We start from the raw sequence: 25,284 nt of genomic DNA, 5'->3' as shown, positions 1-25,284 counted from the left end.
CAATTTTTTTGAAACATTCCAAAAATTCCTGTGAAGCACCTGAAGGGTTCATAAACTTTTTGAATGTGGTTTTGAGTACCTTGAGGGGTGCAGTTTTTAGAATGGTGTCACTTTTGGGCATTTTCTGTCATATAGACCCCTCAAAGTCACTTCAAGTGTGAGGTGGTCCGTAAAAAAAATGGTTTTGCAAATTTTGTTGCAAAAATGAGAAATCGCTGGTCAACTTTTAACCCTTATAACTCCCTAACAAAAAAAATTATGTTTCCAAAATTGTGCTGATTTAAAGCAGACATGTGGGAAATGTTGTTTATTAACTATATAATGTGATATAACTCTCTAATTTAAGGGCATAAAAACTAAAAGTTTGAAAATTGCTAAATTTTCACAATTTTCGACAAATTTTTGTTTTTTTCACAAATAAATGCAAGTCATATCGAAGAAGTTTTACCACTATCATGAAGTACAATATGTTATGAGAAAACAATGTCAGAATCACCAGGATCCGTTGAAGCGTTTCAAAGTTATGACCTCATAAAGTGACAGAATTGTAAAAATTGGCCCTGTCACTTAGGTGAAAACAGGCTTCGGGGTGAAGGGGTTAAACTAGCAGACACACAATGGAGGAAAGAACGACATGCTCATATTTAATAATCTCTTTTTTTCTCACATTTTTCTGCACTATTAAAATCTAATGAATCAGTATTGTGCAGATGTCACAAAAGGTCTAACATCGGAAACATGATGAAGGTTCGGAGTGGGAGGAGATCAGACTTTGTTATCCTTTGTAGCGTAACGAGATGATTGATAACACAAGATGCATTAACGAAACTTAATTACAAAGAAGGATATGAGTTATTAGACCCCAATACCAAGAATGAGAGGCTTGCTGCAAATAGGGGCTTTTATAGTATATGTATCCATAGCAATGGGAAGCCTGCAGCAGCAGCTAGTCTGCAGACCCCTGTCTCTTTAGGGAGGTAGCAGTACGCTCTGCATTGACGTTGGTGAGTCAGACAGCTTAATGGAGGGAGGAAATTCGGTGCTGTGAATAAGATGGGGAGGAGATCCCTCAGCTCATACCACTAGCTCCCTCCTCAGGATCTCTAGGAGGTAGAGAGAGGACCAGGAACACTTCTTTGGTATTCTAAACATCATCTGCTCCTTTTCCAAGGTTGATACGCATCCAATGGAATAAAAAAAGCTGGGGAATGAACGTTAAAGTTTCTGGATAAATTAACAAGTGGAGATTTTATCTACCATAATAATCATTATCTACAATAAATAACAAGAAAGTTTGCAAGACTTGGAAAGGAGGTGAGCCGACAGGGAAAGGGACCCTAAAAGCATCATCTATGATCAGTCTACTGGATCCCAGAGGTTCGCTGCAGGCAAGGAGATGTGTGGATATGTTGCAGTGTGATCACTAAAGACACCGGCAGCACAGACCACCACTTCTTATATTGGTGACTGCAGGATTGCAGGGAGACAGCAGTTCAGCACTGGAACAGTGGACAGCTCTGCCATCCAAAGCAACCAGTGGACTCCTCAGCACAATGGAAGGTGAGAGTATGGGACTGTATTCTCAAACCACAATGTAGTCATTTTAATGATTTTTTCATATATTAGCTATTACTTGCAGAGATTGAATATGAGAAAACTCTCTCCAGGGCTTTAATTTCTGAGTCATAGACAGCGCTGTGAGCTGTAGTAGCATGTATCCCCCAAAGACTTGTGTTATATTGGAGACCCTTATCAGGCATAGCAGTACCTCTCCCTACACAGGAGGTGGGATTGGACTTGTTGGTGCACTGCTTCTGCACATACCTGATACGGATTGAAAGTCCGTTTCATCTGGAAAACTTCAGATTTTCTTCTTACCGTTGTTTTATTTATTTATTTTTTTATCAAGGAATTAATGTGAAATGGGTTAATGGTTAATCTTAGTGCTCATAATGCATTCTTCTGAGATTAAAATATTAAAAAGTAAGGCTGAGGTCCTGTTATTTTCTTTAAGACGCTTTCATATTTCTCGCTACAGAGATTGACAGGTCTGTGGACTATATCCAATATTCTCGATCTTGCTGTTAACATACAGTATCAGGTTTACCATAAGTAAAAATAGGCATCAATATAGCAATAATGGTATTTTTATTATATAAATACCAAGACAACTTTTGCTATTAGGAGGCTGCAGATATAAAGAAAATGAATGAAATTAGTGTACGTGTAAAAAAGAAATGTAGCTTACCTCCAACTTACTGGACATTAGTAGAAAATCAGAAATAACAGTGATGTCAGAAATAGCAGTGCCAGACTACAAACATAGCTCAGCCGCATCTGTGCTGAAAATCTGGTAAAACGTCTTTATTCTTGCTTTTAATTAGACAGGTGGAGCTGTAAGGCAATTGAAAGGATATACCAAGTTCACAAGAGATATTGTTGCATGTTTTCTTGTGATGTGGCACATTTATTAGTCTCTAAACCTCTTTGGGTCAAAAAACACATCAGCCCTTTGGAGTACCCTTGTTATTTGTGCTACAAGTACTGGTGTACACATATGTAATGGAAAAAAAAAGAATGGCTACCTACAGGTTTGTATCTGTGCACTAGCAAAATACTGAATACTTAAATAATTAACAGCAAATTGACAAAATATGATTCTTTCAACTAATTGATTATGAAAGTGTCACTTAAAGTGAACCTGTCAGTAGGATTATGCTCAGTAAACTACAGACAGTGTCAGGCTGGCGCCGTTATACTGATTACAGTGATACCTTATTATGATACCTCGGATGATGAAATCCATCTTGCGGTTGTTGTTTAATCTGTATTTGTAGTTTTCAGTTAATGATATACATATGCATATGGAGCATGAGCATATCATTAACTGAAAACGACACATAAAGATTAAACAACAACCACAAGACAGATTTCTTCAACCAAGGCATCAATGGTTTTTTTTCTACTTAGCAATGGTTTTTTTTTCATATAACAATCTTTATTAAAAATATTTTTTTTTATTTTGGCCCCTGGGACGTTTTTAGACTTGTACTTAGTGGGGTATTTTTAGGTTGTGTGTCCTGTAGCATAGATCTCTGCAGTCTCCTTATTTCCAGGTTTGGTGGTGGGGCTAGTAATCTTCCTTGATTGACAGTTTGGTTTCCATAGTCCTGCCACTGAACTTATGCTACTATGATGCATTAATAGCCTGTCTTTGCATATTGCAGACTGTTATCACCATATTTAAATGCCAATGATGGGATTTTTATTATGCAAAACTGAGAGGAAAGCAAGCAACTAACTGCTGTATAGATATGAATTGGCTAGAGAGAGCTGACTGGGATTATTTTCACACTAAAATAATTGAGAGAGGAGAATAACAAGAAAGACAAGAAAAACACATGTACATTAGCAGCAATAGATGGCCTCAGACCATATTTTTTGCATTGAAGCATCTAATGTGCATGTGCAAAGGTTTTTCTGAAGGGAGCTGCAACATTACCTATTTGAATTGTGGATTCTGTGTTATCAGCTGTTTATAGAGATGTTATCTGTCACTAAAATCCTGTTTCAAATGATAAGAAGCCTGCTGAAAACGTTTCCTTAGAGAAAAGGAAGAATTAGTTCAAAATAAGCTTAGTGGACAGTGTGAAAATTACAAGATTAATAATTTTTCTTTTTTTTCTTTTTATGCATTCCTTTAAGATTAGTCAATCTATTTTATAGCTTATGTGCATAGACAAGAAAAGCTATATAGTAAACAAGTTGTTCCTTCACATCAAGCAGCAAATGTCATAATCCCCATCAGTAGTCGGCGACAATGTCCAGAACCTTTTGACTGCACTACATTTGGGCAAAGTAACACATACTCCCTGAATGGTCCACATCCTAAGTTTGATCAAACATTAAAAAATATGTACCTTCTTCAAGATGATGCGGCCTATGATGATTGGAGTGCTGGGCATTTCAATCAATCTTATGTGGTGGAGGAGAGTATGGAGGTAAGGTCCTGGATGGTAAATATGTGTAGGTAATGTAAGCTGTACTAGTAACACTAGGTTACTGAGAAGATTTAATGTTACTGGTTATTGAGTCTGGGTTTTTTCAGTAACCTAAAGAACCTGGCTAGGAAAAGTAGATCCCATGATTCAGTTCAGGATATATAGGTTAATAACAGCAGCTGGGTTAGCTCAGCAGAGTGGAGTGTGCTGAGAATGGAGAAATTTACAGCTGCTTGTGGAGCCAGAGAGGTGTTTGTTTGGTGAACACATTGAATACAAGTGTGAACTGCTGCTGGGAATACCCAGGTGGATTAGGCTGCTAAATTTATGGTGCTTCATTCTGCTTATGTTATCCATTGATAAGGCTGCTTTTGATTTGGAGCTACAAAGTTTATCATGGACAATAAACTACATGCTGTTTTAAAATAAAATCTTGTGCCACATGTATCCAAGTGGCTACCCAAGAGTGTGAACCCCTACAATGGGGAACACTCCCTTCAGGCTTTGCAGAAGCATAATTTGCTGCCTGAGAACTGCCTGATTTGTGAAGTTGCAATGCAATGGATTTCTTTGATGCATATATTGGTATATCTGTACAAGGAACAAAAAGCAGTGACTGATTATACCTTACAATAAACTGGAGCTTGTGTAACCTTGAAATCTGTCATTTACAGCTTAGTTGTTTATTGTAATCATCAGGCTGTTTGGAAGCCTCAGACATTGTCTTATGCAGTAGGGTATGAAGTAAGTAAAGGAGGAGTAGGTGGATCGGGAGGCAACATAGAGTTATCCAAGGCACAGTCAGGTAATGAGGCTGCCAGGCACTATGAAATGTACAATGACATTAGCGATAATGACTAATTGTCACAGCAAAGGGGGTTGGAAAATGAAACAACAGGGACTTGGGCTGTGTTAGAGAGTATTGCAAACTGCATGCCTAATTAACTGGAATTATCCCAAACAATAGCCTATATTCCAGGCACTTCCAAAATAAAGCAAATATCCAAAAAAATAGAACCAGAACGGAAGCTTTATGCCAGTAAAAACATGAATTTTATTAATAATAATACATTAAAATCCTAATAAAGTCCAAATGACAATCAGTGGTAAAGCATAAAACAGAATATATACTGTCTGCTGAGAAAATACATATGTCAATACACCTATCCAACAAAAATTGTTCCCTAATAATTACAGCTCAGAGCAGGGAGAGTCTATAGGATATATAGATACTGAGTAGCATAGATGCTTAAATGTATATTATCCCATATATATGGGCTAAATGCATAAGTCTGAACTTTATTTCTTTATCTAAGTTAGGGCTACATGTATATAATAGTAAAAAGAGGTATATAAACCTAAAAAAATATATAAATCAGCCCTAAATAATGTTGACAATGGTATCACTATGTATAACTGAACATATTTGCCACATGGTAATGCTCAAGTGTGAGGCATAATGAAGATATATAAGATGATACCACTATATATACATATGCTGACCAAGTAGCGCACAAACATAAGATATAGGGAGAGGTGAAAAAGTATTTACCTGTGCCAGCAGAACAGTAAATGGACCCCGACGCGCGTTTCGCGGTTAAGCTTCGTCCAGGGGAGTAGTCTTAGCTATAGTGGCCATACCGGGGTTTATATAGCAGCTATGAAGCAGTGGTGGCAGCGGTTGATAATGGCGCTTGCATCAACAAACGCCGGTTCGGACGTCACTTCCGCTCAGCGTCACAAGCAGATCGTCCACTCCCCAGCCCGACGCGTCAGAGCAGGGGAGCGAGACGAGCCACACAGGAAGGACGCGTTGCTATAGTGACCCGATGCCAGGAGTTTCAGCAGGCGCACACCGCATAGAAAGAGAGATAATATCCTGACAAAATTACACTTAAATAGATAGAAAGTGACTGGTGCATGAATTGGCCATTGTGCCTTCAAAGGGGATATCAACTATTGTGAAGCAATAGAGTTAAAGTGCTATCCTATTATATGTAGTGAATAAAGGTGCCTGATGCATAACAATACATGATAAATTCCTCAATTGCGGAGATAAAAGTGATAATAATAAAAAATATAAATATTAATGTGTATATACATATATTAATCAGTTCATATATAAAAAACAATAATTAAAATACAAAAAAATGTTATTCTAATAATGTGAATAAATTCATCATATATAGGTACCAGTATACAATGCATTATTTAAGGGACATATAAATTTATACTCCAACACTAATATATATAAAAGTGAACAAGTGCATAAAATGTGCAAATAGATTTATAATATAGTACAAATATACCCTCCACATTACTACTATTAAATACAAACCTTCATATTTTTGAACACACTTATAATATAGAAGAATAATAAATTTTGATAGATGTAAAATCCCAGCTTCACATGAATATCGAATTGCATATATAGCCAGACACTGCAGATCATGACATCAAGTAATAGGACTGCTCAGGAGCTAAAAACTAAAAAGAAAATAATTAAAATCATACATATATACAAATAAAAAGCCGCTAAACAAAACACACATTAAAGAAAGGGGGCATAACTAAGCACCTCATTAAGACCCAGCGGTTGCATTGAATTTATTCTAGAGATCCAGCGAGTTTCCAACTGTGCAAGGTTCTTCCTCCAATTACCTCCTCTTTGGTCCACGTACACTCTGTCTATCCCTATAACTTTCAAGAGCTTCGCATTGGAGTTGTGATGAATTTTAAAGTGCCTCGCCAGTGGTTTTAATGTAATGGTATCCTCAACTTCCTTTGCTTTGATGATGTCATTATGATGTTCTCTTACCCTTATTTTTAATGCTCTAGATGTCAGCCCCACATATACTTTGGGACAGGGGCATTGTGCATAATATATAACTCCAGTTGTATTACAGGTAATATGTTGGGTTATAGTGAAGATTTTTTTACCATCGCTGGAGGCAAATGTTAGTGCATGATCAATATTGGGGCATGCAATGCAATTCTTGCAAGGGAAACAACCCCATTTCTGTCCTCTGGATCCAATTGCCTTTTCTATTTTAGGGCCAGCATAATAGCTATGTACGAGATGGTCTTTTAAATTACTAGATCTCCGATACGTAATGGAGGGGTAGTTTGGCAGATATCTCTTCAAATCTTTGTCAGTTTGTAGGAGTGGCCAAAATTTCTTTAAAACATTTCTCATCTTACTCCACTGTTCTGTGTAGGTAGATATAAACCTCACCTTTTGCTCTGTGGGTGGTTTCGTCTTTGGATTCATCAGAGTTGGCCGCTCCATTCTCCTTGCTTTATGTAATCCTCTCTTGATACTTCGCCTAGAGTAGCCTCTATCATAAAATCTCTCAGAGAGCTTTTCCGCCTGTTCAGAAAAAAATTGTTCGTTAGAACAAATCCTTTTTATTCTGATGAATTGTCCTGTTGGTATGCCTTCAATCAGAGCTTTAGGATGAGATGACGATGCGTGCAGCAAAGAGTTGACTGCTGTCTCCTTTCTGAACACATTAGTTTCCAAGAAACCATTAGCTCCCTTACTAATCTGGACATCCAGGAAATCCAATGATGTCTGACTATATTTACATGTCAGTTTAATATTGACATTATTATCATTAAGGATGTCCCGAAAAGTCAGAAGGTCCTGTTCTGAGCCCTGCCAAATCATGAGTATGTCATCAATAAAGCGAACCCAGAACAGGACCTTCTCAATATATGCCACAGGATTGACAAAGAATATCTGTCTCTCCCAGCTGCCCATAAATAAATTCGCATAGAATTTCCTTTCAGAGTGAACTACAAGAAATTTTGGAGAAAGCCTTCCAAGAAGGAGTGATCACTAAGGAGCTCAGGACACATTTAATTCCTGTTTATCCAAAGACGGCATGCATCTATTTTACGCCAAAGATTCACAAAAGTATGACGGCACCCCCAGGACGCCCGATAGTGTCGGGAAATGGCAGCTTGTGTGAGGTAATTGGGAAATATCTTGACTTCTATTTGAAACCACTTGTCAGTGATTTACCCTCATACATTAGGGACACGGGGGATGTCCTCAACAAAATTGAAGGGATACCTATGGAAGATGACATGTGGCTGGTATCTTTTGATGTGGAGTCTTTATATACCGCCAAACAACATCAACATGGCATTACAGCGGTTGAATCATTTCTCCAAGCCTCAGATATAGACAGAAGACTGGGTGACTTCCTTCTTGAGCTGCAAAAATTTGTTTTGGAGCACAACTATTTTGTGTTCAAAGAAACAATATATGTACAGCAAAGAGGAACGGCAATGGGGGCGGCTTTTGCCCCCTCATATGCGAATTTATTTATGGGCAGCTGGGAGAGACAGATATTCTTTGTCAATCCTGTGGCATATATTGAGAAGGTCCTGTTCTGGGTTCGCTTTATTGATGACATACTCATGATTTGGCAGGGCTCAGAACAGGACCTTCTGACTTTTCGGGACATCCTTAATGATAATAATGTCAATATTAAACTGACATGTAAATATAGTCAGACATCATTGGATTTCCTGGATGTCCAGATTAGTAAGGGAGCTAATGGTTTCTTGGAAACTAATGTGTTCAGAAAGGAGACAGCAGTCAACTCTTTGCTGCACGCATCGTCATCTCATCCTAAAGCTCTGATTGAAGGCATAACAACAGGACAATTCATCAGAATAAAAAGGATTTGTTCTAACGAACAATTTTTTTCTGAACAGGCGGAAAAGCTCTCTGAGAGATTTTATGATAGAGGCTACTCTAGGCGAAGTATCAAGAGAGGATTACATAAAGCAAGGAGAATGGAGCGGCCAACTCTGATGAATCCAAAGACGAAACCACCCACAGAGCAAAAGGTGAGGTTTATATCTACCTACACAGAACAGTGGAGTAAGATGAGAAATGTTTTAAAGAAATTTTGGCCACTCCTACAAACTGACAAAGATTTGAAGAGATATCTGCCAAACTACCCCTCCATTACGTATCGGAGATCTAGTAATTTAAAAGACCATCTCGTACATAGCTATTATGCTGGCCCTAAAATAGAAAAGGCATTTGGATCCAGAGGACAGAAATGGGGTTGTTTCCCTTGCAAGAATTGCATTGCATGCCCCAATATTGATCATGCACTAACATTTGCCTCCAGCGATGGTAAAAAAATCTTCACTATAACCCAACATATTACCTGTAATACAACTGGAGTTATATATTATGCACAATGCCCCTGTCCCAAAGTATATGTGGGGCTGACATCTAGAGCATTAAAAATAAGGGTAAGAGAACATCATAATGACATCATCAAAGCAAAGGAAGTTGAGGATACCATTACATTAAAACCACTGGCGAGGCACTTTAAAATTCATCACAACTCCAATGCGAAGCTCTTGAAAGTTATAGGGATAGACAGAGTGTACGTGGACCAAAGAGGAGGTAATTGGAGGAAGAACCTTGCACAGTTGGAAACTCGCTGGATCTCTAGAATAAATTCAATGCAACCGCTGGGTCTTAATGAGGTGCTTAGTTATGCCCCCTTTCTTTAATGTGTGTTTTGTTTAGCGGCTTTTTATTTGTATATATGTATGATTTTAATTATTTTCTTTTTAGTTTTTAGCTCCTGAGCAGTCCTATTACTTGATGTCATGATCTGCAGTGTCTGGCTATATATGCAATTCGATATTCATGTGAAGCTGGGATTTTACATCTATCAAAATTTATTATTCTTCTATATTATAAGTGTGTTCAAAAATATGAATGTTTGTATTTAATAGTAGTAATGTGGAGGGTATATTTGTACTATATTATAAATCTATTTGCACATTTTATGCACTTGTTCACTTTTATATATATTAGTGTTGGAGTATAAATTTATATGTCCCTTAAATAATGCATTGTATACTGGTACCTATATATGATGAATTTATTCACATTATTAGAATAACATTTTTTTGTATTTTAATTATTGTTTTTTATATATGAACTGATTAATATATATATATACACATTAATATTTATATTTTTTATTATTATCACTTTTATCTCCGCAATTGAGGAATTTATCATGTATTGTTATGCATCAGGCACCTTTATTCACTACATATAATAGGATAGCACTTTAACTCTATTGCTTCACAATAGTTGATATCCCCTTTGAAGGCACAATGGCCAATTCATGCACCAGTCACTTTCTATCTATTTAAGTGTAATTTTGTCAGGATATTATCTCTCTTTCTATGCGGTGTGCGCCTGCTGAAACTCCTGGCATCGGGTCACTATAGCAACGCGTCCTTCCTGTGTGGCTCGTCTCGCTCCCCTGCTCTGATGCGTCGGGCTGGGGAGTGGACGATCTGCTTGTGACGCTGAGCGGAAGTGACGTCCGAACCGGCGTTTGTTGATGCAAGCGCCATTATCAACCGCTGCCACCACTGCTTCATAGCTGCTATATAAACCCCGGTATGGCCACTATAGCTAAGACTACTCCCCTGGACGAAGCTTAACCGCGAAACGCGCGTCGGGGTCCATTTACTGTTCTGCTGGCACAGGTAAATACTTTTTCACCTCTCCCTATATCTTATGTTTGTGCGCTACTTGGTCAGCATATGTATATATAGTGGTATCATCTTATATATCTTCATTATGCCTCACACTTGAGCATTACCATGTGGCAAATATGTTCAGTTATACATAGTGATACCATTGTCAACATTATTTAGGGCTGATTTATATATTTTTTTAGGTTTATATACCTCTTTTTACTATTATATACATGTAGCCCTAACTTAGATAAAGAAATAAAGTTCAGACTTATGCATTTAGCCCATATATATGGGATAATATACATTTAAGCATCTATGCTACTCAGTATCTATATATCGTATAGACTCTCCCTGCTCTGAGCTGTAATTATTAGGGAACAATTTTTGTTGGATAGGTGTATTGACATATGTATTTTCTCAGCAGACAGTATATATTCTGTTTTATGCTTTACCACTGATTGTCATTTGGACTTTATTAGGATTTTAATGTATTATTATTAATAAAATTCATGTTTTTACTGGCATAAAGCTTCCGTTCTGGTTCTATTTTTTTGGATATCTAATTAACTGGAAGCTGACATGAATATTGCTAACTTCAAGCAAAGGTGTGATTATTGGATATTGGATAGCCTCTGCTTTTAAACCCTTTCTATAAAAGAAAAATTGGGGATTGACAGGAAAACCCCTCTCTGCATCCCGCAGCATCAATGCTCCCTTACCTGTGCCAGTTTTACCACTATAACAAATAACTGAAGCGGCAATTACATTTTATATGACCTTATGAACCATATGATTTATTAGCCATTATGCCAACCTAACTCCCAAAGATGCCATGAGCCCTGACCCCTATGTACTTCTGGGTGAGAAAATTGAACCAAGAACTGGCCCAGTTTTTCATGGGTGTACAGTGTTGTCCAGAATTCAGAGAGGGCATTTAGCACTGCAGGAGGCTTTGCCATGCCCAAGATCAGATTGTCCTCCAAATGTGGAAAACTTTACATTTTTTAAAATGAATGAGGTCTAGATCAATGAGAATTTTCATTCTTCTTTGAATTATGGCAATGATCATATAAACCAAAGCATCTGCCTGCCTGTTCATTATGTTCTATACTATCCTGAGGATTGGAAAGAGATGTAACAAACAACTGCTGTCAATCAAAAAAAAAATTTCAAAGAGCTAAGGTTTAAAATAATAAGCCATTGCATCATTGGACATGCTGTCTGCTTCTCCTTTGCTTATTTATGATATCGAAAGCTTCCAACGAGTCTCAGTCTCACATGGTGAAGCAAAGCTAAAGAGAGAAAAATATAGACATGGCCATGCAGTACCCCAACATTGCAAAATGACTCTACTGCCTCTTATGGGGATTTTAGGGGCCATTTTCAAGCATAGAAGTGCAGCGCCCCAGAGTTCTGGTCGTTGCAGTACTGTGGCTCCGCCACTATGGGGAGCTATGGTACGTTTGTTGGCACTGAAGGAGTTCATCTGATTAGGTATCACAGACACCAATACATTTCACAGTCGGGCCTCCGGGGGGAGCTAAGGGTTCTATTCACTAGGCCACTCCCCACCATAGTGGGTAAACTGGGGGTCAGGCAGGAAGTTAGATCAGAAAGCTGACTGGGTTGGAACCAGGCAACACCTTGTGGCAGAGGGTGTTGCAGGGGAAGATACAGTAGGGTCTCTGTCAGGGGTGGGATCCTGACAGAGGCTTGGCAACTTGAACGAACGTAACGGGACCGTGCCTGCTCAGGATAGCGGCGGTGCCCAAGGAAGGATTAGAAGCGAGATAGATTGTGCTGAGTGAGAAACGAGATCAAAGCAAGAGGAGAAATACCAGTAGGAGTCGTGCTGTAAGACCGAGGCAACATCCTACTTAGGCGCACTACCGATGGCCGGAACGCCGAGGGAGTATTACAATATTCAGCTTCAAGCAATACTCTAAACAGCGGCAGGACAGTCAGTCTAAGGCGGGCTGTCTCACTTAAATCACCTATGCAGACTTGGGGGGCAACTTGTGGAGAGGGGCGACTCTAGGGTCCCGGAAGAGCTCCGAGCCTACCCGTCAAACGGGTGCCGTCCCAACCAGAACATCAGGGAGGGACGGAGGATTAGCAGAACATCATCTAATCGAGTTGTGAGGGAACTTAAGAAACAGACACAACAGTTGTGGGGACTTTCCGTAAGCACAGCAGGGAAGGACCGCAACACATAGCGCTAGAAGGAAGGCACAGATTTCCACCTGCTAAGAGAACTCTGGAGGTGCCATTGGACCGGCCGGACTTGCGCAGCCTGGTTATCTGGATTCCGGACTGAGGACTCAGAGATCTTCAGTAAAGAGGTAAAGAGACTGCAAACCTGGTGTCTTCGTTATTTACTGCACTGCACCACTAACATCATCTATCCACATCTCTACACTGTGCGCCCCTCGGCAGGGTCACGGACCGGGGCCTAGCCACCGTGACAACCCCAGAGCAGAGACTCAGAGGCCCGGTACCGGGTACCCCTCGGCCCTGCGGCAGTGGGGGCGTTGCAATTTTGGCGTCACGAACAGGATCTACTTAAGCCTGAAGAATCAGGTCATGTGTGCCTTGGAACTGTGATTTATTATACTTGGAACTGTGATTTATTATATTTGGACTGTGACTTATTGCAAAGACTGTGGATTGCCACTTGCCGCCAGAAGTTCCCGCCAAAAAACCGCCGCCATTACAGCGCTAAGGAGAGCGCAGGAGAAGAAGAAGGGCGTGGAAGTGGGCGTGAACAAGTTGAAGAGCGCGAAAGACAATGGCCGCCCAGTCTAAATATCTCGGCCCCTTGAGGACGTGTCCGTCAGCAGCCGAGATCCGCCTCCTGATCCTCAATGGTGGGCAGAGACAAAACGAAACCGCCCACGAAGGAGAGAGCGGGAAAAGGACCAGGAAGAAGAAGTCAGCGAGATGGAGGACGCCATGGCCAGCCGCCCGGAGCCGGAGCGTGGGGTCGGAGCCGAGGACTCCCCCAGCTACCCAGAGAGGCACCGCAGCCAGACCTCCACAGTTGATGCTGACCTCCTGCAGACCGGAGCGGATGAGCTGATCCACCAACTCCCGCAGACGCAGCTGAGCACTGAGGCCGGGTGGAAGAAGACCATCATCGGGAGCCTCACCAGACATCTGACGGCAGCCTCGCCTGGTCCGGAGCAAGAAGGAAGTTACAGCGCTCCAAAGCCAGAAAGCCAGGCCCTGCCGGAAAGCGAGATGCTGCGAGCAGAGATGACAACGTCGCAGCACAAGGCCCCGCAGCCAGCGTTCCAGACCCCAGCGGAGGCAGAGCAGATCGGCACCGGAGGAACCGCATCTGAAGCAGGTATGAAGGACGACCCTGCCCTGACGACCGACACCACTCCAGTGACTGCTAGTGCCACAGCTGCTGATTCCGTTCCAGTGACTGATCTTGCAGCAGCCGCTACCTCTGCTGCAGCAAATGCCCATACTCAAGCTGCGCAGACCTCCATCGCTGCGCATGATTTAACTGTACATGAAAGACGGATTAACAGCGTTTGTCCAGCACTGGGTGTAACCCTGGACCTCACTTTGCCCAGGCCAAGAAGGGTTAAGTGCCAGGTGCAGCCCTGGAAGCCGTCCAACTAAACCTCGGAAACCTGAAACTGTAAATAGTTAACTGTTTGGTTCCCTGCTTTTTGCTGCTTTATACCCGTTCAGGGTTAACTCTTAAAGGGATCCCTTTGTTGACCCGGGATCCCTATTGTTTTGTTTATTTTTCTGAGTTTTTGCACAAAGTTTCCAGAACTGCCGCAATCATGAACAGTGCATGATACAAACTTTTTGTAAATAGTTTGCACCTTATTAAAGGTGCTCCCTACTGGTTTTACTTCGAAAAGGACTCTTTGTGAAAACACCACACTGGAACCTTTGCTGAGTATGGACTGGTAGCTTGAGAAGATATGCTACCTCATAGAGACTTGGTCCCCTCTTAAAGGGGATGTTCATGTGTTGCACTTAGAGAATAGTATTGCTTTAAGACTAAGAGATAGCAATAATGTTTTGATAAAGAGAACGTGACGATAATGTTTATGCGAGAAAGTTATATGTATCCAACTAGTTAATTGTAAAGAAATGCTGATGATGTTCCCTGAAAGAAAGTGAAGGCTAGAAGAAGGTTTAATGTTCTATAGAAAATGTTTGATAATGTTGAAAGATAACGAGGACAGAAGGTGAACCCTGAGTCCTCCTAGGATTCATGTAGAGATGGCTCGGTGCTCTTAAACTGAAAGTAATGTTATGTTCTATACTGTGTATAGTAGTTGAAAAGACAGAAGGCTCGGGCTGAAAGGAGCGGTCCTGCAAGAAAGGAGAGGCAGTAGGTCTGGCGCCGTTAGGACAGGCGGTCCTGCAGATTTAAAGAAGGAGAATGTAAAAGTTAAATTGCCTTATAATGTGATTATAAGAAGGTCTTTAGTGGATTCAGAGTGTATGTCCTTAAAGGCAATGTTAAATTATTGTTCAACAAGTTTGTACTAGTAGAATACCCGGTTGGGTAAGAAGAGTTATTTATAGCATGTTGCTATGATATTTAACCATGTTGGCAACGTTCAAGTGTCCTCTGTTATGATTTTCCCAATGGCAGGGAAATCAAAAATAACAAACGGACTAGCTCTCGGGTGATGGAAACTAAAGTGACCGTGACCTGAACCTGACACAACACTGGAAGTAGCCAGGGAGTGTTTCCTACGATGCCCTAGACACCACGCGCCAGCCGGAGATCTAACTACCCCTATCAGAGGAATATACAGGCCTGCCTTACCTCCAGAGATGAACCCCAAAAGGAGATAGCAGGCCCCCACAAATATTGACGGTGAGTCAAGAGGAAAAGACATACGTAGGATGAACAGCAGATTTAGCACAGTGAGGTCCGCTTACTAGATAGCAGAAGTACAGGAAAGAGTTACTTCACGGTCAACTTCAAAACACTACTCAAAAACACCATCCTGAAATTACTTTAAAACTCCAGTGACAACTCATGCCACTGGAGTGGCAATTTCAGTCCACGAGAGCTTCCAGCTGCAGAGAGTCACATTGCAGATAGCTGGACAAAAAATAACATTAACTAGGAACAAAATTCAACTTAGCTGAACTGGAACTTGAGGCAGGAGAATGCAACAGAATGCTACTGATACATTGTTGGCCGGCATCGGACCAGCAGCCAAGCAGCCTTAAATAGGAAACTCCCCTAATGGGTGTCAACAGGTGATCAAGGATAGAAGAAGGCAAATAAGTGGCAATACCATAAAACACCACCGGGGGAGCCCACAAACAGAATTCACAACAGTACCCCCCCCTTAAGGAGGGGGCACCGAACCCTCACCAGAACCACCAGGGCGATCTGGATGAGCACTATGGAATGCACGAACCAAATCAGGAGCATGAACATCAGATGCTGTCACCCAAGAATTATCCTCCTGACCATAGCCTTTCCACTTAACCAGATACTGAAGTTTCCGTCTGGAAACACGGGAGTCCAAGATCTTTTCTACCACATACTCCAACTCACCCTCAACCAGCACAGGAGCAGGAGGATCAGCAGACGGAACAACCGGCACCTCATACCTCCGCAATAATGACCGATGAAAAACATTATGAATAGTAAAAGATGCTGGGAGGTCCAAACGAAAGGACACAGGATTGAGAACCTCCAGAATCCTATAAGGGCCGATAAACCGAGGCTTAAACTTAGGAGACGAGACCTTCATAGGAACAAATCGAGAAGACAACCAAACCAGGTCCCCAACACAAAGACGAGGACCGACACGCCGATGACGATTAGTGAACTGTTGAGTCTTCTCCTGGGACAACTTCAGATTGTCCACAACCTGTCCCCAAATCTGATGCATTCTATCAACCACAGCATCTACTCCAGGACAATCCGAAGATTCCAATTGACCGGACGAAAAGCGAGGGTGAAACCCTGAATTACAAAAAAATGGAGAAACCAAAGTGGCAGAACTGGCCCGATTGTTAAGGGCAAACTCTGCCAATGGCAAAAAATCAAGCCAATCGTCCTGATCAGCGGACACAAAACACCTCAAGTAAGTCTCCAAGGTCTGATTAGTACGCTCAGTCTGGCCATTAGTCTGAGGATGGAATGCAGACGAAAACGACAAGTCGATGCCCATCCTGGCACAGAACGCCCGCCAAAATCTAGACACAAACTGAGTACCCCTGTCAGAAACTATATTCTCAGGAATACCATGCAAACGCACAACATTCTGAAAAAATAGAGGGACCAGCTCAGAGGAGGAGGGCAATTTGGGCAAAGGTACCAAGTGAACCATCTTGGAAAAACGGTCACACACCACCCAGATGACGGACATCCTACGAGAAACAGGAAGGTCAGAAATAAAGTCCATAGAGATGTGCGTCCAAGGCCTCTTAGGAATAGGCAAGGGCAACAACAACCCGCTGGCCCGGGAACAGCAGGGCTTAGCCCGAGCACAAACATCACAAGACTGCACAAAAATACGTACATCTCGAGACAAGGAAGGCCACCAGAAGGACCTAGACACCAGATCCCTGGTGCCAAAAATTCCAGGATGACCTGCCAACGCGGAAGAGTGAACCTCCGAAATAACTCTACTGGTCCAGTCATCAGGGACAAACAGTCTACCAGGCGGACAGCGATCAGGCCTATCCACCTGAAACTCCTGCAAAGAGCGCCGCAGGTCTGGGGAGACAGCTGACAATATCACCCCATCCTTCAGGATGCCAGTAGGTTCGGAATCACCAGGCGAGTCAGGCTCAAAACTCCTAGAGAGGGCATCCGCCCTCACATTCTTAGACCCAGGCAGATATGAGACCACAAAGTTAAATCGAGAGAAAAACAACGACCAGCGCGCCTGTCTAGGATTCAGACGCCTGGCTGACTCAAGATAAATTAGATTTTTGTGGTCAGTCAAGACCACCACCTGGTGTCTAGCACCCTCAAGCCAATGACGCCACTCCTCAAATGCCCACTTCATGGCCAAGAGCTCCCGATTTCCAACATCATAATTTCGCTCAGCGGGCGAAAACTTTCGAGAGAAAAACGCACATGGTCTCATCACTGAGCAGTCAGGACCTTTCTGCGACAAAACTGCACCTGCTCCGATCTCGGAAGCATCTACTTCAACCTGGAACGGGAGCGAAACATCAGGCTGGCGCAACACAGGAGCAGAAGAAAAGCGGCGCTTAAGCTCCCGAAAGGCCTCCACAGCCGCAGAGGACCAATTAGCAACATCAGCACCCTTCTTGGTCAAATCAGTCAAAGGTTTAGCAATGGCAGAAAAACCCGCTATGAATCGGCGATAGAAATTAGCAAATCCCAAGAATTTCTGAAGACTCTTTAGAGAAGTAGGTTGTATCCAATCACAAATAGCCTGAACCTTAACAGGGTCCATCTCCATAGATGAAGGGGAAAAAATATATCCCAGAAAGGAAATTCTCTGAACCCCAAAAATACACTTTGAGCCCTTCACAAATAGAGAATTAGCTCGTAAAACCTGAAAAACTCTCCTGACCTGTTGAACATGAGATTCCCAGTCCTCCGAAAAAATCAAAATATCATCCAAATACACAATCATAAATTTATCCAGATATTCACGGAAAATATCGTGCATAAAGGACTGAAAAACGGAAGGGGCATTCGCGAGACCGAAAGGCATTACCAAATACTCAAAATGGCCTTCAGGCGTATTAAATGCGGTCTTCCACTCATCCCCCTGCTTAATCCGCACCAAATTATACGCACCACGTAGATCGATCTTAGTGAACCACTTCGCCCCCTTTATGCGAGCAAAAAGATCAGTCAGTAAAGGTAACGGGTACTGGTATTTAACAGTAATCTTATTCAGAAGTCGATAGTCGATACAAGGTCTCAATGAACCATCCTTTTTACCCACAAAGAAAAACCCTGCCCCCAATGGAGACAAAGAGGGGCGAATAAGACCCTTTTCTAAAGATTCTCTGATATACTCCCGCATAGCAGTATGTTCAGGTACAGACAAATTAAACAAGCGACCCTTAGGAAATTTACTACCGGGAATCAACTCAATAGCGCAGTCACACTCTCTGTGAGGGGGGAGAGAATCAGTTTTAGGCTCCTGAAAGACATCATAAAAATCTGACAGAAATGCTGGGATCTCAGAAGGAGTAGATGAAGAAATGGGAACCAAAGGTGCATCCCCATGAATCCCCCGACATCCCCAACTCAGCACAGACATTGATCTCCAGTCCAAGACTGGATTATGAATTTGTAACCATGGTAATCCAAGTACTAATACGTCATGTAGATTATATAACACAAGGAAACGAATAATCTCCTGATGGTCTGGGGAAAGATGCATAGTCACTTGTGTCCAATATTGTGGTTTATTGCTAGCCAAAGGTGTAGAATCAATACCCTTTAAGGGAATAGAAACCTCCAGAGGCTCTGAATCAAACCCACAACGCTTGGCAAAGGACCAATCCATGAGACTCAGAGCGGCGCCAGAATCCACATAAGCATCCACAGTAACAGATGATAAAGTACAAATCAATGTCACGGACAAAAGAAATTTAGACTGCAAGGTACCCATAGAAAAAGATTTATCAACCTTTTTATCAACCTTCTTTATGCGTTTAGAGCATGCTGATATAACATGAGCTGGATCTCCACAATAGAAGCACAACCCATTTTTGCGCCTGTAATTCTGTCGTTCGCCTCTAGACAATACACTATCGCATTGCATATGCTCTGGTGCCTTTTCAGAGGTCACCGCCAAATGATGCACAGGTTTTTGCTCAGAAGATACCGCCATATGGTGCACAGGTTTTTGCTCAGAAGATACCGCCATATGGTGCACAGGTTTTTGCTCAAAAGATACCGCCATATGGTGCACAGATTTTTGCTCAGAAGATACCGCCATATGGTGCACAGATTTGCGCTCCTGTAAATGCCGATCAATCTGGATAGCCAATTTCATGGCATCATTCAGACCTGTAGGCACAGGGAACCCCACCATGACATCCTTCACGGCATCAGAGAGACCTTCTCTGAAATTAGCTGCTAGAGCGCACTCATTCCATTTAGTAAGTACCGACCATTTACGAAATTTCTGGCAGTATATCTCAGCTTCATCTTGCCCTTGGGAAAGAGCTATCAAGGCTTTCTCAGCCAAAATCTCTAAATTAGGTTCTTCATAAAGCAACCCCAAAGCCAGAAAAAACGCATCTACATTTAATAACGCAGGATCCCCTGGCGACAATGCAAATGCCCAACTTTGTGGGTCACCCCGCAATAGAGAAATAACAATTTTAACCTGTTGCGCAGGATCACCAGCAGAGTGAGATTTCAGAGACAAAAACAATTTACAATTCTCTCTGAAATTCAAAAAACGGGATCTGTCTCCGGTAAAAAATTCAGGCATAGGGATCTTAGGTTCAGACATTGGAGCACGTATAACAAAATCTTGTAAGTTCTGGACCTTTGTAGCCAGGTTATTCAGACCTGCAACCAAACTCTGTGGATCCATGATTCAAACAGGTGTAACCAAAGCCATTCAAAGATTAAGAGGAGAGGAAAAAAAAAAAGGCTGAAGACTGCAGTTTAAGCAAGGAGTACAAATAAGCACTAAGGTGCACTTTCCAAACACAGAAGGAAAAAAAAAAAAAAACCTTTTCATATCCTTTCCTGCTTTAGTGCATAGTTTTAACACATATGGCCGGCCAAACTGTTATGATTTTCCCAATGGCAGGGAAATCAAAAATAACAAACGGACTAGCTCTCGGGTGATGGAAACTAAAGTGACCGTGACCTGAACCTGACACAACACTGGAAGTAGCCGGGGAGTGTTTCCTACGATGCCCTAGACACCACGCGCCAGCCGGAGATCTAACTACCCCTATCAGAGGAATATACAGGCCTGCCTTACCTCCAGAGATGAACCCCAAAAGGAGATAGCAGGCCCCCACAAATATTGACGGTGAGTCAAGAGGAAAAGACATACGTAGGATGAACAGCAGATTTAGCACAGTGAGGTCCGCTTACTAGATAGCAGAAGTACAGGAAAGAGTTACTTCACGGTCAACTTCAAAACACTACTCAAAAACACCATCCTGAAATTACTTTAAAACTCCAGTGACAACTCATGCCACTGGAGTGGCAATTTCAGTCCACGAGAGCTTCCAGCTGCAGAGAGTCACATTGCAGATAGCTGGACAAAAAATAACATTAACTAGGAACAAAATTCAACTTAGCTGAACTGGAACTTGAGGCAGGAGAATGCAACAGAATGCTACTGATACATTGTTGGCCGGCATCGGTCCAGCAGCCAAGCAGCCTTAAATAGGAAACTCCCCTAATGGGTGTCAACAGGTGATCAAGGATAGAAGAAGGCAAATAAGTGGCAATACCATAAAACACCACCGGGGGAGCCCACAAACAGAATTCACAACAGTCCTCACCTCCCATAAAGGGAAGCTCTGTTTAAATATACTTATTGTTATTGCACTCAACAATACTGTATGTCTTTTTGCTAACTTGTATTGTTGTTTTCTTCTCAGTCCCGGAGTACTGTGTTTAACCAGGGGGGAGTGCAGCGCCCCAGAGTCCTGGTCGTTGCAGTACTGTGGCTCCGCCACTATGGGGAGCTATGGTACGTTTGATGGCACTGAAGGAGTTCATCTGATCAGGTATCACAGACACCAATACATTTCACAGTCGGGCCTCCGGGGGGAGCTAAGGGTTCTATTCACTAGGCCACTCCCCACCATAGTGGGTAAACTGGGGGTCAGGCAGGAAGTTAGATCAGAAAGCTGACTGGGTTGGAACCAGGCAACACCTTGTGGCAGAGGGTGTTGCAGGGGAAGATACAGTAGGGTCTCTGTCAGGGGTGGGATCCTGACAGAGGCTTGGCAACTTGAACGAACGTAACGGGACCGTGCCTGCTCAGGATAGCGGCAGTGCCCAAGGAAGGATTAGAAGCGAGATAGATTGTGCTGAGTGAGAAACGAGATCAAAGCAAGAGGAGAAATACCAGTAGGAGTCGTGCTGTAAGACCGAGGCAACATCCTACTGAGGCGCACTACCGGTGGCCGGAACGCCGAGGGAGTATTACAATATTCAGCTTCAAGCAATACTCTAAACAGCGGCAGGACAGTCAGTCTAAGGCGGGCTGTCTCACTTAAATCACCTATGCAGTCTTGGGGGGCAACTTGTGGAGAGGGGCGACTCTAGGGTCCCGGACTTGCGCAGCCTGGTTATCCGGATTCCGGACTGAGGACTCAGAGATCTTCAGTAAAGAGGTAAAGAGACTGCAAACCTGGTGTCTTCGTTATTTACTGCACTGCACCACTAACATCATCTATCCACATCTCTACACTGTGTGCCCCTCGGCAGGGTCATGGACCGGGGCCTAGCCACCGTGACAACCCCAGAGCAGAGACTCAGAGGCCCGGTACCAGGTACCCCTCGGCCCTGCGGCAGTGGGGGCGTTGCAGAAGCTTCCTTAGAAATCATTGCCCAATGAAGCAAAACAAAAATACACATACATACATAAATTTACGCAAAGTGAATCAGCCAAAGAGAAATCTAAACCAAAACAATAATTGGTGTAAACACCCCTTGCTTTCAAAATTGAACCAATTGTTCCAGACACACATGCACAGGTTTTGTTTGTTTTTATAATTTAAATTTTTGTTAAAGAATAAAGAGTCATACATCTGTAAAATAAAGAATATATTACCCGAATATATTAGCAAGTGATATACCCAAAAGATAAACACATTAGGATAAAAGTACAATATATTATATGATAAATGTCATTCTAAATAAAAAAACAAATATGAAAGATATAGAGGAAAAAGGAAGGAATACCAGTTAGAGAACACTCAACCCAAGGGGGCCCAAGGAAACCAATATTTGTCATGTTATCAGGCCAAAATCACTAAGGTATGTAAACTTTTGATCAGGGTCATTTGGATGTTTTGGGTTGTCATTATGATTTAAAAAGAGAAAACAAAGTAGTTTGACAATAAATGGCTTCACTCAACCACTAACCATGAGTGGAGAAAAAGTTTTGGTGTTATCATTCATATTCTCTGAACAAAAAAAAACAAGAAAGGAAAAATTCTGCCATGGTATGTAAACTTTTGAGCACAACTGTAAATCCTACCTAATAATGCCCAACATGATCCTATGCCTCTAACGTCTCCATACACAATGGTGGTCCATTTTAACCACCCATTTCATAAAAGATGGCAATTCAGTGACTTTCCAGGGCACAAAGAAAACTGTGTGTTCATCAGTCAGAAAGTGGTTTCAAAAGACTTTTCTTATTCCTAGAGATGGAGCGTTGAATTATGGACAGTAACTCCAGTAACTTCACTTCTAGAGAGGCTTTACTTTTAAGACCAGTGATTAAAGAGCATATTTTAAAGATGTCTTACCAAAAGGGCTGAAGCTTGAAGCATGACCACCTTATGTGCATCACACTGATTGCATCTATGCTCCACTTCTAGCATTCCTCCAGCCGCCGTCTTTCAGGTATCCAGCACCGTGACGATTGTCTTCTGAGTCAAATGACCTCTCTTCAGACTATAGGGGTCACATTGCACTCGGTCTGAGTCATAATTGGCTCTTACAGTGTTAGCCCATGGGGGGTTAGAACGAGGCCCCATAGGCTCACACATAGAGCATAGGTTGATCTGGACAGTCTGAAGAGCGGTGATGTCACTCAGAAGAGGACCGAAACGGCTCTGTATACCAGAGAAGACAGTGAGTATATTAACACACTGTCAGTACATACTGTACAAATATATACAGATTAAGAGAAAAAAAAGTTCATGGGAGGGCTTCTTTAAATAAAAGCTTTGGGCATCTATACCATGCATTGTACATATATACTGAACATATACATGGAGACACACACTCTTTACACATATATCTGTATTTATATAAGTAATCACCTGCATTATAACTGTACTTTGGTGTTTGTTGTGGAGGGCCAAACCAATCGGCTGAAATTAATTCTGCTCAATATTAATATTATCATCTTAATTATAATTGTTATATATAAATAATGATTGTAACACTTAATATTGAGCAGAATTAATATTGAGCCCACGCATAAACCCATAACCTCCCCATGTCTAGCCAAACATCCCATACACATGAAAAAAGAAAAAAAAACATATACTCACTTCACTCCCATTCCCCCGGCGCTCTGCTTCTGTCTCTGGCGATGACTCTCTGCAGTGCATAGCTGACACGATGAAATGACATCATTATCTAAGCTGTTTCACATGCTGATTGGTGAAAAAAGGGGCCAGCGGTCCCTCCTCCACCAATACATTCACGGATGTCGGCATCCTCAGGATGCAGACAGTGGGTGGGCAGGAGAGGGCACAGTGTTTTCACCCCCTCACCCAGAATCCTGAGCATTCACTACCCGTTGAAGTGCAGAGAAGCGTGAAATGGCCATCGTCCACTTTGAGTTGCACTCTGAGCCTGCTGTCATGTTTAAACCTTTAAAATTGCTTTTTATAGTTTTGGCACCTGAGATCCCTGCTGCATGGAAGTTTGTATGAAGGCTATGTACAGTGGGAAAAAAAACTATTTAATCAGCCACCAATTGTGCAAGTTCTCCCACTTACAAAGACGAGTGAGGCCTGTAATTGACATCATAGGTAGACCACGACAATGAGAGTCAAAATGAGAAAACAAATCCAGAAGATCACCTTGTCTGATTTGGCAAGATTTATTTTTCAAATTATAGAGAAAAATAAGTATTTGGTCACCAAAAACCATTCAAGATTTCTGGCTCTCACAGACCTGTAACTTCTTCTTTAAGAGGCTCCTCTGTCCTCCACTTATTACCTGTAGTAATGGCACCTGTTTGAACTTGTTATCAGTATAAAAGACACCTGTCCACACCTTCAGTCACACGCCAAACAAAATCTCTCATCTTTTCAAGTGGGAGAACTTGCACAAATACTTTTTTCCCCACCATAAGAAAATTAAGGCAAGCATATGATGCCTGATTTCCTTCCAGATTACTTTGATATACCTTACTTACGTAAATAAAATCTCTTATGGGTGCGCATTTATATGCTAGATCTGTGGTTTCAGATAAGGGCATTTATTGGATCCAAAAATATTGCCATATTTTGATATAAAACACATAAGAAAAATACAATAAAAATGAGTTGCTTGTACTATTAAACTTGTAGTGGTATTTCTATCTTGAGTGCAAAAAATAAGCATATCTGAAAAAAAAAGGAAGAAAAAAACATTGACCTTTTAGTGCTTTGAGTCCGATTTATTCAATTACTGAAACAGTTTGCCTCACCACGGACAGCGTACTGGTCAGGTTGCCGCTCTTTGGTTGTAATGTCACAATCTACGGAAAGACCTGCTGGTCAAAATTCAACCAATGCTTTTCAGAAAAAACATCGTCCTTCTTCAGGAAGTATGGTTGGTCAGACACATTTGGTTTAATTACATCCATGCTGAGTGTTATTCCTGGTTTTATGAGATCTGTTTTTTCACAAATAAAAGGCAAGTATTATCAGTTCATAAATTTAAACAACGGAATTTTGCTGTTTAATCCAGGAGTTTTAATTTATCTGAACTGAACAACCTTTGACATGTGTTTTATACAATTGCCCCCTCCAATTTTTTTTTAAAATCATCCTATTTCCCTAAAGAAGCTTGACATCGATGACATTG

General features: G+C 41.7%; 1 protein-coding gene across 2 annotated transcripts in view; it reads left to right on the top strand.

Moving 5' to 3' along the window:
* Positions 1-1,036: 1,036 nt before the first annotated feature.
* NPFFR1 (neuropeptide FF receptor 1) overlaps positions 1,037-25,284 on the top strand; it is a 336,406-nt gene continuing 312,158 nt past the window's right edge. For both annotated transcript variants that reach the window (XM_077259148.1, XM_077259147.1), the window contains exon 1: positions 1,037-1,560. In XM_077259148.1, coding sequence (XP_077115263.1) covers positions 1,554-1,560 — 7 coding nt within the window. In that variant the 5' untranslated portion in view covers positions 1,037-1,553. The remainder of the gene's footprint in view (positions 1,561-25,284) is intronic.

This window comes from Ranitomeya variabilis, chromosome 4, assembly GCF_051348905.1.
Source record: "Ranitomeya variabilis isolate aRanVar5 chromosome 4, aRanVar5.hap1, whole genome shotgun sequence".
NCBI lineage: Eukaryota > Metazoa > Chordata > Amphibia > Anura > Dendrobatidae > Ranitomeya > Ranitomeya variabilis.
This window is presented reverse-complemented; position numbering and strand designations above follow the sequence as displayed.